At 52.3% G+C, this 16,915-nt stretch overlaps 6 protein-coding genes across 6 annotated transcripts; 2 read left to right on the forward strand and 4 right to left on the reverse strand.

Annotated features, from left to right (window-relative positions):
• Positions 1-1,965: 1,965 nt before the first annotated feature.
• On the reverse strand, positions 1,966-2,928 carry BCR38DRAFT_76992 (uncharacterized protein). Its single transcript, XM_040865624.1, has 2 exons — positions 2,774-2,928; positions 1,966-2,722 (listed from the first exon to the last, which is right to left on the reverse strand). The coding sequence occupies exon 2, from the start codon at positions 2,528-2,530 to the stop codon at positions 2,054-2,056; it is 477 nt and encodes a 158-aa protein (XP_040711158.1). The 5' UTR covers positions 2,531-2,722; positions 2,774-2,928; the 3' UTR covers positions 1,966-2,053.
• A 2,606-nt stretch (positions 2,929-5,534) lies between these two features.
• On the forward strand, positions 5,535-6,943 carry BCR38DRAFT_448158 (class I glutamine amidotransferase-like protein). The gene is made up of 2 exons (XM_040861201.1): positions 5,535-6,408; positions 6,492-6,943. Exons 1-2 carry the CDS (start codon positions 5,938-5,940, stop codon positions 6,777-6,779), a joined length of 759 nt encoding a protein of 252 aa, XP_040711159.1. The 5' UTR covers positions 5,535-5,937; the 3' UTR covers positions 6,780-6,943.
• A 19-nt stretch (positions 6,944-6,962) lies between these two features.
• On the reverse strand, positions 6,963-9,416 carry BCR38DRAFT_77045 (G protein-coupled glucose receptor regulating Gpa2-domain-containing protein). Its single transcript, XM_040865626.1, has 2 exons — positions 8,864-9,416; positions 6,963-8,809 (listed from the first exon to the last, which is right to left on the reverse strand). Exons 1-2 carry the CDS (start codon positions 9,067-9,069, stop codon positions 7,225-7,227), a joined length of 1,791 nt encoding a protein of 596 aa, XP_040711160.1. The 5' UTR covers positions 9,070-9,416; the 3' UTR covers positions 6,963-7,224.
• Positions 9,417-10,057: 641 nt separating this feature from the next.
• On the reverse strand, positions 10,058-11,135 carry BCR38DRAFT_77003 (uncharacterized protein). Its single transcript, XM_040865625.1, has 2 exons — positions 10,312-11,135; positions 10,058-10,165 (listed from the first exon to the last, which is right to left on the reverse strand). Coding segments are annotated over exons 1-2 (468 nt in total). The 5' UTR covers positions 10,778-11,135; the 3' UTR covers positions 10,058-10,163.
• BCR38DRAFT_353384 (HAUS augmin-like complex subunit 6 N-terminus-domain-containing protein) lies at positions 10,766-13,193 on the forward strand (the record flags this gene model as incomplete). Its single annotated transcript, XM_040856777.1, has 2 exons — positions 10,766-11,095; positions 11,154-13,193. The coding sequence occupies 2 exons, from the start codon at positions 10,766-10,768 to the stop codon at positions 13,191-13,193; spliced, it is 2,370 nt and encodes a 789-aa protein (XP_040711162.1).
• Positions 13,194-15,635: 2,442 nt separating this feature from the next.
• BCR38DRAFT_353342 (vitamin-D-receptor interacting mediator subunit 4-domain-containing protein) lies at positions 15,636-16,712 on the reverse strand (the record flags this gene model as incomplete). Its single annotated transcript, XM_040856773.1, has 2 exons — positions 15,636-16,501; positions 16,565-16,712. 2 exons carry the CDS (start codon positions 16,710-16,712, stop codon positions 15,636-15,638), a joined length of 1,014 nt encoding a protein of 337 aa, XP_040711163.1.
• Positions 16,713-16,915: the final 203 nt, after the last annotated feature.

Raw genomic sequence — 16,915 nt, forward strand, 5'->3', positions numbered from 1 at the left:
ACCGGTGGGGCGCCGGAGGGGTGTTTCGGACAAAAGACTCCCGAGTCATGATTACAATCTATGTGAAGCTTTGGGATAACGAGAGTCAAGATCCTCGGCATCGCCGACCCTACTGTTATGCCGTGTCTAAGCGGTAGTCTAGCTATCTATATAAGGACCATATCGTAGTAGGATAGGGAGGGAGCAGAGATCAAGGCATCATCGTGGGCACCCCTACCTGAGACCGCCAGTGACCAGCCGGTGCTACGTAGGAGGGACACCCGTTACTCCCCATCACTCTGTACTATTGCCTTCGGCCTAGCCGTACCCTGACATAATTGGGGTTCTCGTCGAGCGTATACATCTCAACCATACGCTCAAGTGGATAGACCGTAACGTGGTCTAGACGTGTAACGAAACCTCTAATAGTCTAGCTGCGTAAACCACTAGAGTCTGTAAGGGTTTGTGCTATTAAGTAAGTCCTGCTGCGGAGTCCTTTAGCAATAATATCGGGGTCTGACGTATGGAGTATAGGGCTCTGGGTAACTGAAGTATTCAAGTAGGGTAACTGGGAATAGAGTCGTCAAGGCAGTTTGCCTCACCAATGGGTTAGATTGATGCCTAGGTTGATCACTGAAGTAGAGGCTGTCTATCTATGAAATGCCTGGGAGTCCTGTACCTTATATATCCGTCTCTCCTTCACTGATCCCCACTTGGATATGTTCTCTGCCGACATATCCTGTTGGTTGGATATGTAGTTGACCAACATATCCACCCCTGTAGGTACGTGACCTGTCGGCCTTTTCCTTTCTCCGATGCGGGGTCCCGTGATCCTAGCGTCTGTATCCACCTGGCCTGCCAACGGTTCGTAACAAGACGCTCGCAAGAATCGCGACGAGAGGGCGTGCTGCGCGTCTTCTATCGTGAGGGGGCGGGTTCGCCGACGAGCGTTATCGGATAGGCGAGGTCCGATAAGAGGTCGGATTAACGATTCGAATTCTGGACCGGCTGTCGAGTTATATTCCGCCAACGCAATGCTTGACGGTCGAATGGCTAGGATGCTCGTAATCCTAAACTGTACCGATCTCCCTATTATCGCTAGGTAGGCGAAGTCAATAAGGTGGGTGGGTAGCGCGCCGTAAGGGTTAACTAAACCCCCTTGTGTGTCAGCTGCGGGATTCGAACCCGCGACTCGTCACCTGTCACGCCGCGCCAGGGGTTGCAATCCTTGCCACTACGCCACCGTACCAGATGTCTTCACCAAAAGAGACCAATACCAAAGTCCCCCTCTTGGACACCTGTCTCATCCATATTATACTCGTTGTCGGGTTTGATACGATACTTCGTACGTAAGCGTTCGAGGAGGGTGTAGAAGTCTCGGATCTTGTTCGAATCGGACGCTCTAACTCGGCTAGCATCTACGACGCGCCCAATTTTGGTACGTATCTGTGGATGGCGGCTAACGAAGTGATCCACCCAGTGTTGGCCGAGTGTATTGTTATCCCCTTGAGCAAGGAGGATTTCGGCAGCGAAGTCGGCCACATAACGCTTGCTAGGAGCCCGTCCACACACTTCTTCGTGTAGGATCCAGTTCACGATAACCTCCTCTTGCTCTGGAGTCAACTTTTGTTGCCTGGAGGCCGCGTCGCGATGCGAATTACCGTGACGAATACGGTAGGACAGTGTAGTCCCCTTGATACCGTACCGATGAGCTGCTGCGGCCTGGGAAGAGCCCTGACGGACAAGCTCTTTAGCGCGTTCGATTCGCTGCTCAAAATAGTCCAGACTATTCTCCACTGGATTAGCCATTTTGTACGTAGATAGGGAGCAATTGCGAGGTAAATTGAGAGACGTCGTGTTGTTGAGGCGTAGAAATTCCCTGCAAAATGGGGGTGCATGCAAAAAGGTGGTCAATGTGGTTAGACGAATGGCTGCCATTGGGGAAGTGATAGTTTATTTGTGCGAGAAGGCAGACCTCTATTGACATTCAGCGATATATTAAACGCCTGTTTCGCCTACCATAGTCCAGCCGTATCGATTACCCCGTCAAATGGGAAGCAACGCATCCATATCTTTACTTAACGCTCGAGAGTTTTACTATGGTCTGAATGAGGTCATCTTGCCTCTTTTCGTACCGTTCTCGGACGGCCTTGAGCTCCTGTTCGTGCTTCTTGCGCTGGTCATCGAGCTCTGCTCGGTGCATTTTGCGTTCTTCGTCGAGTATACCCTGGAATTCGTCCTCCATTCCGCGAATCGTGTTCTCCAGCTCGGTGTTTCTGGTCCGGAGACTCCACACTTCCTCGGGAGCATCAAAGTGACCATGGGTGGATAGCCTCTTTCTCTTCGGGTGGCTAGTGGCTGCTGAGTTGGCGATTGGGGGACTGCGACCTGTATGGCTGGGTCCGGAAGTATGGGCGGCTGAATGGTTGGTGACTGGGGGGTTTACAACTGCAGGGCTTATGGTTGCCGGTAAGACAGCTGGGTTCTCCGCTTCTGAATCTGAACTGCTGTCTGAATTTGAAGACTCAGACTTCGAGTTGTACATGGGCATTAGAGAGTGCTGGGTGTGTTGCTCTTGCTGCACGTTCTCAGGAGCTGACTGTCTTTTTGATGCTCTGCCGGCGGACTGATCATCATGGTACAGCTCCCTGTACTCCCTCGCCGTGTGGGGTGGACCACATGCAAGTCTTCTCTGGATGCACCTCTCACATCTCGCGGGCCATACCCGATCATCGGGGACACACTGGTGAAGTCAGGGTGGAAGTACTGGACAAACAAGGGCGGTGCGACAGACCTTTTGGCGCTGCACGCGGCAGTGGTCGCACTTGGGAATGCTGTTGGCCGAGTCCTTCACAGTGTTTTGGGGCCAAGGCGGGATCCGTTGGCTGCGAGGTATGATGGTGCATACTAAAGCCACATCGCGACATCGATCGCAAATGCCATCTTGTTGACTGAAAACACACTGTTGACGTTCACATCAGCCAATTTTGCGGCCTCTTCAACTTCGGCTCCAGGATATGGGTTGCGCTGGGTGGCAGGTGTTTGCCGCCGCCGAATCGCCTGTCGCGTCGCGCGTACTTACCTTCTGATGATGCCGTGCGCAAGTCTCGCATCGGTCGCCCCTGGAGCGTGTGAATCTCGGGCGCTTGGCCGGGTGGTTATTCCCAGACATAATAACTCGCGCGAGAGGGCAGCGCTTCGAGTTTGTCTTTAAGATGCGTGTATTTGACGGCTTCCGAGTATCGCCATCACGACTCAAAGACGACGGAAAAGCTTGCAAACGCTTTGTTTAACAGATGCCCCGCGGTGCAACGCCGGTTCGTAGCGAAGCTACCCTAAGCGCATGGACCACTTCAATTCCTCAGGGCAGATTTAGGAGGTACGGAAGCACGTTAATAGCAGACGCCAAACTGAATCAATCACTTAATGAAGGGCAAATTTGCTCAGCATTGTCTGATTTGGATGGAGTTGCTTCTTCTTCCATTCCTCGAGATGATCCTCAATCCGGTGCGATATCAGCCGCAGAGGGCAATCTTCTTCAGACGCCTTCGCGTTACCAGCATTGACAATGCGATGAACGGATGTGTGTTGAGACGAGTCTTTTCCCCCTTGTTTTTACTGCTGGACTGGATCTATCTCTAGAAAATTGAATCTGCCCCAGCAAGCCTGGAATCTCCAAAGCCGTACGACAGAATTGAGCACTGCGTAGTACGAAGTACTGGTCGTAAATCCAGGGCCTTTCTACATCTTGCAGATGCTCAGAATCCAAGACTAACGACTATGCTTTGGAATTTGCCCGCCTGAGGATGCTATCTATCACATATATAATTATAATATCATAAGTGCCAGGGTCTACGAGTCATATTCACAGCCTCCCATGGATGAGCATGCGGGCAAGCCATTAAATGCAGAATGCATTTTGTTACTTGACTGCATGTATTGACGAGTAAAGAAAATAAGGCGGCGCCCAAGTCATACTAGTATGGTCTGATCATTGTTCTTTGGTTTACATAGAATGGTGTAGATATCTCAATGCCTACGAAGTGGAATAATTTGATATATCACCTGTGCTATTGCACCATGGAGGTGAACAATCAACTCAGCCTGTATACAGCGAGTCAGGGTGAAATTATGTAATAATTATACGCCAGCTTTCGGTTTGGTATCCAGCCTTTTGCCAACGCTGCACAAGAATTCTCACCGTAACCCCCCGAACTTCCAGCTAGAGAACTCTATTCACCAAGCCCACCGAGGAGGCAACTTACCGAACTCGGTCGATCTCGGGGTACCCATGGGTCAGCACAACCAGAACGGACGGTTATCTCTCCCCTTGGCTGCCAGCCTGGGGGATGAGTTCCTAGCAGGAGACTGTAAAATGTCCGCAGCAGATCCGTCACTACCTGAGGTCTTTCGAATCGACTTCGTCGCGACGACTTTCTTTCTCATACACCTGTACACCATGGTCTCCGTACACACCAAACTTGTAGTATATGATGAGAAGCTGGTGCTTGAAGTTCTGGGGTTAAAATCTGAGTAAGGTATGCAGCAGTACTGTCAGTTTTGGACTGGACTCGTGAGATGGTGAACGAGAAACGCTTCGATTTAAGCAGGCTTCACAGGTGGGAGTACTTGATCCAGACAACACTGTAAATGCTGCGATTATTCAGTTGAAGAAATTAGTTAAAGGCCAGGGGCTGGACGTCAAGGCGCCTTTGGGTCTCAATGGCTCTTTTCTTTCATTGTAAATATGCCAATGCCTTCTGATAGACACTACAAGTCAGGGTATACAGATCTTAACTGCGCAGCTGCCGGGTTGCAAACGAAACGAAGGTTTACGCATATCGAGCTGCACTCTCGCAGTCACCCCGAAAAATCCCTAAAAGAACAAATAAAAAAGTCAAACTCACCCACCTGCCACCCAGGAATAGATATACTACGAAGTTGCAAGAAACTGCCTAGCCAGACGTCACTATATTTATCTAAGCAATAACGGCTTCAGAACTGGTGCTGAGGATCACATATCCAGCATCTCATAGTTACCATGATGCGCTTGGAAGTCCCTCTGGTCGTACCACACCTGAATTACGAAGGGAAGGTTTGCCTTTGTATCATGCCCAGAAGAAAGTAGATGCTTGAGTACATAGATACCCACTGGTAAATGGGAGGATGAAGACGCTGAGAGCAAGCATTTACAAGGTCTCTGCATTCGGCAGAGTTCGAGTCAGTAAAATAGCAATTTGCTAAGCACTTAAGTGCTAGAGGACGGATTTGAATTCATGCGTTGGCCTTGAGTTAATGTCGACATTAAAATCAGCAGTGACGAATCGAGCCAGCAGTAGATGGACTTGCTAGATTGGCGAACATAGTGGATTTTACATTGGTCGGCGGGACAACATTGTCACCAGTCATCGCAACACTGAACTGCGATTGAGGTCTTCCACTGGGTTTGGAACGAATCGATGAGACCCATCATGCCAAAAGGCGCTGGCAGGACTATATCGGCTTTGACCGCTCATAATGAGATTTATCAATGACAAATGAAATCCAATTGTCGTCGGACGGGCACCGGACAACGCCGACACTATCTCCCGACCGCCTAATTATGCCTATCACCGGATTGGAGCCCCTTGCGTCATTCTCCGCATCACCCACCGGAACCGAACCTTGATTAATCGCCCTCGTAGTCCGCTTTTCAGTCCCAAGTACCGGGCCCAACATGTGGGGTGCAAAGTGACCCTCACGATGGCTAGGTGTTGCTTGCGATGCGTACGGAGTGGTGCGCTGGCGACGAGTCAACACTAACACAACAACGTCCCGATTTCGGTCCGGCTCCTCAACGTCGTCATTCTTCGATCTTCTGGACCAAATCTAGTCTGGCTACGTCGTCAATCCAAGTTCGGCATACCGATTCCTCAACACATCACCTCACCTCACCAACCCTAGCGAACACCCCTCACAATGGGCTCCCAACCAACCCCAAGCCCGATACGCCTCGCCATCCTCGAAGCCGACACCCCCCTCCCCGGTATCCGCAAAAATTACAACGGTAACTACACGGGCGTCTTCACGCACCTCTTCACGCGCGCCCTGGCCCCCACGCCCCTCTCGTCGGCCCTAACCCTCACGGGCCACGACGTCGTCAGCGACCCCACCTCCTACCCCGACCCGGAATCCATCGATGCGGTTCTCATCTCCGGATCGAAACACTCAGCCTACGAGAGCGATGACTGGATCCTCCGGTTGGTAACTTATACAAAGCGATTGCTTGAAGGGGGAAGGGTGCGTGTCATCGGCGTCTGTTTTGGACACCAGATTTTAGGGAGGGCGATGGGGGCAGAGGTGGGCAGAAATGTGAGGGGGTGGGAGTTGAGTGTTATTCCGATGCAGATGACGGAGGAAGGGAAGAGGATTTTTGGAGTGGATGAGTTGGCTAGTCTCCCCCCTCTCCCTTTCCCTTTTCGTAGGGGTGGCAGTGATAAAACAGTATTGAGTTTTGCTGACAAAGCTCACAGAGGATCCAACAAATGCACCGCGACCAAGTAACCGATTTCCCTCCCGGCGTGACACCGCTGTGCCATACCGACATGTGCCCGACACAAGGCATGTACATACCGAAGCGGATGATCGCCGTCCAGGGCCACCCGGAATTCACCGGGGACATGGTCACCGAGATTTTGAAAATGCGCCACGACAATGGCATTATCCCCACGGGCGTATTTGAGGATGCCATGGGTAGGGTAGAAAATGAGCATGATGGCGTCAAAATTGCTCAGGCGTTTTTGCGATTTTTGCGGGAGTAGGAGTAGGGAAAATTGGAAAGGAAAGAAAAATGAACGGTATTACAAAGCATCGGGGAATGTGTAACATGTCTGGGACCATCTGCGGCGGCGGGCGTGCAGGTCAGATGGCGGGTTGCCTTCCGCGTACACTTGGACCAGTCAAGGGATGGACAATAAAACAGACGTTTCCAGTGATCAAATCCATGATGATTTCAGTTGTTGGACAAATGGCCAAGATGCCCATATCCTAATATGCAAACGTACTCTGGTAGTCTCCCAAATCCAAGACTCCTATGTATGCCAAACGCCGCCCAATGTTGCCCGCCCGGTCCAATGCCCCCGGGAACATATTAACTCTCCAACGCTACTAATGCATATATATAAGCTGGTATCATTCGCCTCCTCCATATATACGTTAAGAGTATTTGTACGCCTGTGCCTTCGTGATCCGACCACGTCCTGATGGTCACGACGATTCCTCAGTCCTCTCTGATTGATCGTCTTCAGTAGCCACATCGACAATGTCCCACCATTCCATGGGCTGTCGTGAGGGTCTCGTTTGCGCCATCGCTGCCTGCAACTCGGCGATCTCTTGATTCCGTCGGTCTAGAGCATACCTCGCTTCGCGAAATTCCTCCTCTTTACTGCGCCCCATGTGCTTCCTTCTGCCGCGATACGACCCAATGCGTAACCGCATGGTAAGTCCTTCCCAGAATCCGCCACGCAGATTCCGCCACGGCTTCTCCCAGGCACAGAAGAAGCAGCAGTCGACAGCAGCACCGATACATAAACTCGCAACGCTCGCGACTAGTAGCGCAAATGGTTGCGGTTCTTCAATGGCGTTGTCGTCGTACCTAAGGACGTGTGATGCGAAGGGTGCGAGCCAGGTGATGATGTACATGAGCGGGTACACAAAGAGGAGCCGCAGCTGCCGGCGCATCTTGCCGCGGGACTTTTGAAGCACATCATCGGTAGCCGATTGCGACAGGTACACAGATGGGAGAGTGTTCGTCGTCGCGTTTGTTAAATTACTTTGCGACGGTCCCTGGCGGAGGGCTGTGAGGAGCGATGAGAGCCCCCGGTTTGAGGTAGAGGTTTCGGCCGACTCAGCGCCGACGGGACGTTGGAAGGGGGTCGAATGCGCCGTTGCGGGCGCGGTTAAAATAGAATCCTTGGGCGATTCTGCTGGTGTGGTAGAGGCGGCTAATGCGAATGATACAGTCATTGGAGAGGATGGCTCGTCCGGTACCATATCTCGTCGTGATGTCGTTTCAACGGCGCCATCATAATTCAGGTCCAGCCAATTCCACGGCACGGAACTCTCATGACACCTGTCGGGTCGACCTGGTGCAAGGACACTACCTTCGTCAAGTTTGAGAGTGCTAACAGTGGAGGCAACAGACGACGTCCTGTCTCGTCTATCAGCGTGGCCAATCAATACCGGGCGTGGCGAGAGATCCAGAAGGCCGTGATGCACTATAGTCGGGGTTGGAGGCAGGACATGGCTGCTGTGCCGCCGTGGCGGCCGCGACTTGTGAATGGAGTGGCCACTCTGGAAGCTGGCACGTCGCTGATCCAGTCGGAGGCGGCGGAAGCGAAAGCCAAGATACAAGTAGACCCATGCGTATGTGATGAGAATGACGACGAATACAATATACCGCGGGATCCAGCTCAGTGCTGTTCGGTACCATAGCGGGCGTATCGGCAAATAACAGTGCGTTCCGGTGTCAGCAAAGTGTGCGCCGGAGATGGGGACGATGGCAGCCAGTATCAGAGGAAGGATGAACCAGATGGCATACGCATAACGTCGATATGGGTAGAGCCCCGTCTCCCCTCCGGATCGTTGCGGCCGGAAAATGTAAAGACCCGAATGGATCGCAATCATGAGCACAGCTATGTCCGATGCCTCAATCGACGCTGTCAAGAAGAAGGCGCTGACTTGACAGAACGTGTCGCTGGAATCAACCTGACCCCGAGCAAAATATACCATCGGGCAGCACATGAGCCAGAAAGCCTTCATCATGTCGCTTTGAATGAGGAGCATAATCAAGCTTTGGACACAAGTCAGTAAGTGCCCCTCCACGGGGGCCTATCGGGAGACCTACTCTTGTCGGAAGCCCCTCCTCATCCTCACAAACCAGTAGAAGGCGACGAGAGCAGCAAATACGCTGACGGTCGCCAGAGATAGTGAGAGGGCTTCCAACGTGTACACGGTGTTGTCGTTGTACCCTGGCGGCAGATCATTGCGCTCTCGATCCTGAAGATGTTTTCGCGTGATCGAACCGTGAAGATGAGCGACATGTGGCGCCATCCTCTTTGTCCCTTGGACAATGACAGGTGCTGTCGATTATCATCAAGCGCTGGACCGTCCGCGAGGCGGCGACCCAGCATTCTATCCGTATGTCCGTCTGAGCTTCGTGAATGGAGAACAGCGTGACTGCATCTTCGAAGTTGACGAGAATCGGGGTGGTTGTCAGATTCCTCGGAGACCGCCAACAAGGAGGTTCGAGATGCAACCACCTTCAGGACAGACGCCGGTACCACATCCGAGAGGAAGGATCGTTGAAAGAGGTGCCAAGCTGACGGGAAGCGCTCCTAAGGGATACACGATTGCGCGTGCCGCGAGATCAACCTGAACTAGGGAAGGAGCGTGGCGCAAGAAGGTTTGCGGCTTCCCAACGGTGGGACAGCAACTTGAAGGTAGAAAGGCTACAGGTAAACTCACAAGAAGCGCCCCCCAAAACTTTTTGGAGGCTTCTGATTAGGTCATGAAGAGGTGAGGTATGAATATAAAGGGAGAAATATAAAGAGAGAAACGCGGACCGGCCAACCCGCCCTCAACCAGGGCATGAGGTGATTTTCTGGGCCCTGACCCGATCATGATGCTAGCATCGTGAGAATCCTGGACCCATATTCCAGTCAATTCGGAGAAAAAGCCCACAAAGTTGTGGGCAGGGTGAACCCATATTTACCTTGCATGTGGATTAATGAAATGAAAGCAACATTTAAGCGAGGATAACTTTGAGATGGCGACTGGTAACTTGAGGGCAGATCGTTTCCGAGAAGTGATCACTCTCCAGCTCCCTCCTGTCTCTCGTCATGGCGTGACGCAGCGAAGGACGATCCGGTGACGGCGTGTTGGGTTGCAAAGTCTGTTCGCTGGCGACGCTTGAGCAAGCCCTGCAATAATCCATGCTGGTTGGCTGGACTATTTACAGCCCCTGCCGCGCCTTCAAGCCAATTTGGCTCTTGAAGACGTGGGTAAAGATTTATGCGGCGCGCTTGGAAGATATCCTGCCAAGAACCGACGGGCCGAGAATGGCTAGCTTCCCGCCATGTCCTAATCCTCACCGATGATCGTCATGCTCAAGAGTCAAGTGAGCCGCTGCGCGTGCAGACATGAGCTCCTAGACATTCCAAACGGGGGTCAGCGGTGTCGTTTTGAGATGCCTTCATCAGATGACACGCAAGCACGTACACCACATCACGTTACAACACGAGTTGCGGTACTGGAGGGGGAATTCAGAGCGACTTTTGAGGTGGTACGACTCACAGGGATGACGGGCGCTGCGCTGCGGATCAGAGTGAACTGCGGGATCATCTTGATTTTGACAATGGTATCGGCAATAAGGGAATCCGAACGAGGGTAAAGTCAAAAGTAAAACTCCTGGAGGTACGAGCTTGAAATTCCACCTGTGGTCATGACCCTTGCTACATAAGCACCCGAGGCATGCCCTGTAGCTTAAGTGAGGCGTTTTAAAGATCGACTCGGAAACTTTAAAGAAGGTTGCATCGTAGACCCCCACCAAAGCGGGGTGCTCACAGTTCAACGCAAGTCCCCTATTGGCTGGCCCATGCTTGAAAGTCAACAACATCCTGAGGCTGCTACGTCGAATCTGAAGTCGTCCAAGGTCGGATCTCAATTCGAGGTTCGATACTGCGCAGATTTCGTGTCGACAGGTGCTTCTATCCTTGAGCGCACTCCCTCGAACTTCGAACATGCCGACATGTCGATTCATCAGCCGAGTACTGCGCACACACGCACGAGATCCCTACGTGTGCCGCCCAAACCTGCCTTGACCGCTACCGCCACATCCTCTCAAAATCTCGTTTTCAACGGCTCTTCCACACAGATTCCGAGCACAACTTCCCATGTTTCCCTGTTCTTGACGAACCTGCGTCTTATCGACCTCGATCTCGATCCAGGTTGGCCAGATATCACCCCAGCAACATTCTCGGTGAAAGATGCTGCGGGTGGACAGAAGAAGCGCATTCAGTGCGTCGAGTGGGCGCTTTACCACTTGTTCGAGCTATGGGATGCCGAGGAAGCGCACAATGTATGTTTCTTGGCCCATGTTCCACGTTAGCTGGCAGGCATCGACTGAACCCTAGCAGAAATTGAAGCCCTTCTACCCGCCTCTCGACCAGGTACAGTCCATCAACCTACGTGCCGCCCTTCTCCGTGGACTCGAGCATGCGAAACGGCACGGAGTCCTGGGACGGGACGCCGTTGTACGGAAGACCATGCTAGATGAGTGCAAAGGCGAGCGACTGGAAGAGGTTCTAGCGGTGTTTTCCTCAGCTGTGCTGAAAAAGCTGGTAGCGGAGCGAGCTCTAAATGCTGGCCTCGAATACCGACCTACTACCTCTGAGAAGATTGCGTTGGAAAACTGGGGCTATTCGGGCGATCGAACCGAATTAAACGGACTCATCCTCGCGCACAAGGCTTCGCTAAGTGCTGGCCTCAGGAACAAGAATGTGGCCAGGGAACGCTATCGGAAATTCGAGGACCTATTGGCATTGAAGGAAAGAAATTTGGCCAAACGCCAAGAACAAACCAAGGCGGCGGACACCAAAGGCAGATCTGCTCAGGTGCCAGGCAGGACCAAAGCCGAAGTCCGACAGACCCTGAAGACCAATTGGACTGGCAATGATCAGTGGGTCGAGACTCTACTATACGACGACACAGGTTCTCGCCGCGGTGGGCTCCTGGGGACACCGTTCGACGAAGTGTGGACTGGGGTACGGCAAGGCAAGTTGTCAGACATTGAGGACCGAAGTGCTGGACTTTTGGAGCAGCTCAATCGACGCGTACACCTACAACGGGCCAGACTTGAGAAATGGGAAGGCTTCAGCAAGAAGTTGTTCGGTCGCAGCTCTTATGAGGCTGCTGACCCCAAGAAGTCCGAAACCAAACCAAAAGGCATCGATCTCGGATTCACCGCTCACCTCCGTCTACAACCGGCTCCCGAAGACAGATACAAGTTCAAGTTGCGACCTCCCCCACCGGAGTATGCTCAACTGCTTGAGTCGATGAAGGCAGCGCTTGAAGAGACAGGCAAACCGAAATTGCCGGACTTTTCCAATTTGATTGCTGGAAAAGCTGAGCGCCGTAGCAGTCGAGAATTCGCTGCGCCGGTTATCGCTATGGAAACCATGTCCGATTTGAGCGAATGGGAAGACGAACCCGAGGAGCACAAGAAGGCCACCCAACAGTTAGTGACCAAGCCTGCAGCACCCAACCATGCAAGGGGGCGTAGCACCGAAATCACTCGAGGCCGATCGCCCAAGAAAAGGCCGGTAATGCAACTAGGAACCCGGTACAACAGCAATATTACCGACAACTTCCCTATCGACCTTCCGGGTGAGGGCGGATGCTCTACAGCGACGTTGCCAACCAGACTCTCCAAACCTCAGCCGCAGGCAGTTCACCAAGAACTTGGTCGGGGTCGCAGCCCGACAGCCGCGGAAGCTCCTGCAACTCCGACTCCTAATAGCGCTGAATCACCTGAATATAGACCGCTGCGTCAGCCGCGTTCCAAGAAACGAACGGATTCTGACGATGTACCCCAGGCCCCGCGGGCAATTTCCCCAACCCAAGCCATGGCCGACGAGATTTTGGCCTTCATGTCCAATACCTCGCCCTCGCCCATGAAGAAAACCCGACACATACTACCCCTGGCTGATCGTACGCGCATGTCCATGGCCCGCACCAAACCCTTCGACCCCGACGACGACGACGTCAACTCGCAGCTTCTTTCCCCCAGCACAGCCAAATATATGAAGTCCAACACCGCCGCCGATGTGTCCTCCACGAAACTAGGCGGTGATGACGAAAAAGACGACTTAGTGGCGCGCACGCGCCGGTCCATGGCGAATTTTGAAGCCACACGGCAGAAGGCGCAGTTGGACAGATCGCGGTCGCAAAGAAAGAGCAAGGCAGCCCCCACCAGAAAGGAAAGCCATTTTTCCCGAGTGGAAGAAGAGACAACCATGTTTGGGGAGACGTCAGTCGTGGAGGAGCTGCTATTGGATGCGGGTCAGGTGGATATGGAGATGGTTTTCAAAAGTCGGCCCAAGATGAGGACCAGTCCGGCGCCTAGTCCGGGGAGGAGGTGGGATGATGAGTTTAGGGAGGATGAGATAAATGACTAGGGGTGGGGGCGAGCGTGCAGTGGTGGCATAGGTGAACAACACAGTATTTCAATACTGGGAGCTTGCTTGCTACCTTGATACCTATCACTACTCCATGCCCCAGCGTAGGGTTTGTGTTCACCATAGTAATACTATTTCACTGCACACAAGTCCTAGTCGTCATTTACGCTATCAAGTCCTCGCGATTATGCGATAGTGAACAAATTTACGAGCTGTAACCTGACGAAATCAATGTCCAGAACCATAAACACACTTATGACGCCGAGACGCAGCTACGAGTCTGGGAGAATGACAGACGGAGGAACAGCTCAAGGCTGACAGTATGGCCTCGACAGCATTTTGCGCACTACGCGATGTACATGACACTTGCCTTGACCGCAAGACCCTTATCAACATGGCCAACACTGTTTCCTGCTGTGACTGGGATTGTATTGTAATCCGCGCTGTTTCTAGTCCTTTTCTGTAGCCTTAACTGGTTGATGTCCCATGTCTGCATGCTGAAAACGCCCCTAGTGAATCTCGTTCAATAAGGAAATGAAATCCTGATAACGTGCCCCGATAGAATAGTGCTGTCCACTTGGGTACCGTCTTCTTACTCGATATGCGAGTCAGTTCCGGGGGTGGGGCCCCATGTAGACTGCGGGGGCTTATATTGGTTAAATGTCGCTGTAGGTAGCAAATTGAAAGCTCGTCGCTATCTATCGAGGAGCGAGGGAATCTCGAAGATGTACTGAAACATCTCTGGCAGTTAGAAGAGAAGGTTGTCCCTGGTAGTAAGCAAGAGCATGGAAGCAGACGCTATGGTTTCTGCCGCTGATACATTATCGGGCTTTCTAACACTTCCAATTGCCTCGTCTTTTCTGTTGCCGTGACTGGGGGTGACAGCGTCTGCCATGGCCATTAATGAAATTCTAGCTAGAGTATCCAGACCAAGAGAACCAAGAACTTAGAACCTTGAACTCACGAAAAGTAGTCCGGTCCATCTAGGAACCGAAGTTGAAGGGTAGTTTGATTATAATACCCAATAACGCAGTTAAACCACTCCACCTGCCAAGGGAACCTTACTGAAATCGCTTGTTATATGACCATGTCATATGCGTTATAGGGTGCTATGGAACTGACACTAGTTGTTACCAACAGCAAATAGTCATCTCTTGTTGCTACAAGCCGCGTTATTCAAGGGCCAACACAACATATGGGCTCACGTATTGCTATGTACCTCCCGTTGAACCAACGTGCATAACCACTGGCATGGCCTCATTCTACCAAAGATAACACTCTTGCGAAACATGTCCATTCGCCAGTTGTCTTGGTCAAAATTTCCGAGCTGGTGGAGATCGAGTATTCTCCTGTTTCGCGTATTCTTGGTTATCGGTAATCATTCTTCGCGCACTTTACGGTTGGGTTGTTCGACACAATATAGGTCGACTGGTAGGATGTTTCTCGGGATTGTACATAGGAGGCACTCATCCTCTGACAGTAGAAGGAAGCTACGGAACAAATGATTCGTTATGGTTGAGTCGATTTTCTAAATTTAACTCGAAACGCCATTCCATGAGTGCTAACCTTATTTCGAAGTACGGTTCAGGCCGCGCCCCTTCCCAAGATATCCTGTAACTCGAGATAAAGCCAAAGGTTCCGTTATGCCACAAGCCCGTGGAAAGGCTTATTTATCAACGAGCAATGTTGTCAAATCCCTGCTACTATTTACCCACACTAAACTGGCCGGGTAACCAAACCTAACGTGAAGTTACCTGATCCCGAGCCTCATCAGCAAAATGATGCCGGGACTCTGACCACCGTCTCTCCGTCTCCGAATTACTGTCGGTCGAATGGTTGTCCGTCATATCGTTTTGTTTTTATCTATGTCCTACAGCCTGTTTGCTCGGTGACCTGAAACCTACCGTTAGGTAGGTGGATTGTATTAGCTTGAGCTTGATGCGGTCCTTGAAACGACGGCTCCCAATGGGCCCCTTGACGGTTGGGCGAGTGGCTTCGATGTTGACGTCAATATCTCAAACAATTTGGGTCCAATTTTAGCACCGGCTATGCTATTCCACCGTTGAGCAAGCTGGCCGCAGATGCGAATTTGTGATGCAAAGCAATTCCGGCATCATAAACTAAGCAAGGACCAGCAAACCCGCACCCAAATGGACAGCACCATCCTATCGGGGCATGCCACCAGGATTTCATATCCTTGATGAACGAGATTCACCAGGGGGTTTTCGGCAATTGTCAGGGGGACTGAAGCAACTCCAAGCATAATTCATAGTTGACCTCTGCCGCCTATATGGACTAAGCTAACTGCCTGGTCGTGCAACGCATTCTCGCTGGGTCTATAAACAGGCAACTCAATGAACCTGCGACTCAGTCACCTAACCCTAGCGGGAGCCAAGAATGCACTAGCTGTCTCTCCATGGCAGATTCCACCCACCATAACTCCTAATCACTCTCGTCATCATCATCCATAAATTGAAATTGCTTCTTCTCCCCCGCCGCTGCCGCACCTCCTGCACTCAGTCCCGCCGAAGCCGGCCCACCGACCACACTCCCCCTTCTCCAGTTAGCAGCCTCCTTCTCCGCCCTTTCCGCTGCCTCCTTCCTCGCCCTCTCCCTCTGCTCCCTCATCTTGCGCTCCGCCTCTTCCCGCTCAAGCCGTTCCTTCTCCTCCTTCGCCTTGGCCTCTTCCTCTTCGCGCAGCTTCCGCGCCGCTTCCTCGGCGGGGTCGTAGCCTTCGGCCGCGATGCCCTGCGCGGCTAGATGCGCCAGTTCGGCTAGCGCGCCGCGGCGAACGTGTTGCTCCGACGGCCAGGGGATAAATTCCTCGCTGGCGCGAGGGTTCAGATGCGCGATGAGATGTTCGGGGAGGTTGGTCCCGGCGGAGGTGGTGATCTGCTGCGAGGAAGGGTCTGCTTGCGACGGCTGGGATGCCGGGCCATTGACGACAGCTACGCCGTTTGCTTGGGGGGTGCTGGCTGGTGTCGTGGCCGTTGTCTCAGCACCGCCGGACTGTTGGACTTTGTCGGCTTGCTCTGCTGCTAAGGCTTGTTGGGCCTGCTCGGCTCGGTACTTGTCGAGTACGCTTTGCCGCGGGAGTGTGGTACTGGATATCCGCCGGGCAACGGTGAGGAGCTCGCTGTAGTCAATGGGGTAATGCGATCCACTAGGGTAGACAGTAGCCGTCGTGCTGGAGAGTTCTTTGCGTGTTTGCGCCAGCAGAGTCAACGTCTCCTTGATCTGAGTGTCGAGTGATTTGGTGATGCTGCGAAGATTCTCGAGGCGCGCGTAGTTCTGTTGGTGTTTTTGTACTATATAATGGTCACCAATCAGCCACGTTCGAACGTTGGAGAATATTAGGAAAAGGAGCACACCATCTTCCAATCCTTTGCTGAGCTCATTGTCAGCAATGACCAGCTCATTCCCCTGATGCGCGGACGTATTGTACTTGACGATCGAGTCGATCAGGTTCGTCAGCGCCTTGTCTACGCGATCGAACCGAAGGTCGACTTGTATGTCCATGCCGAAGGTGGAGTTATTTGTTTCCTCTTACCCGGATTTAAGCAAAGGACTAGTTGAGAGGATCAAGCTTGAAGCTACCATTCGAAGACGGAAACAATCGACTGCATTAAATTGCAAGCTCCCAGCAACTGGAACCTCGGAAAGTTCGAGCGGGTTCCCACCGAAGCGGGTCAAGTGTGGCTAGTGACGCTGACTGTTCGCGG

Source organism: Pseudomassariella vexata (assembly GCF_002105095.1).
Source record: "Pseudomassariella vexata strain CBS 129021 chromosome Unknown BCR38scaffold_17, whole genome shotgun sequence".
Taxonomy (NCBI): domain Eukaryota; kingdom Fungi; phylum Ascomycota; class Sordariomycetes; order Amphisphaeriales; family Pseudomassariaceae; genus Pseudomassariella; species Pseudomassariella vexata.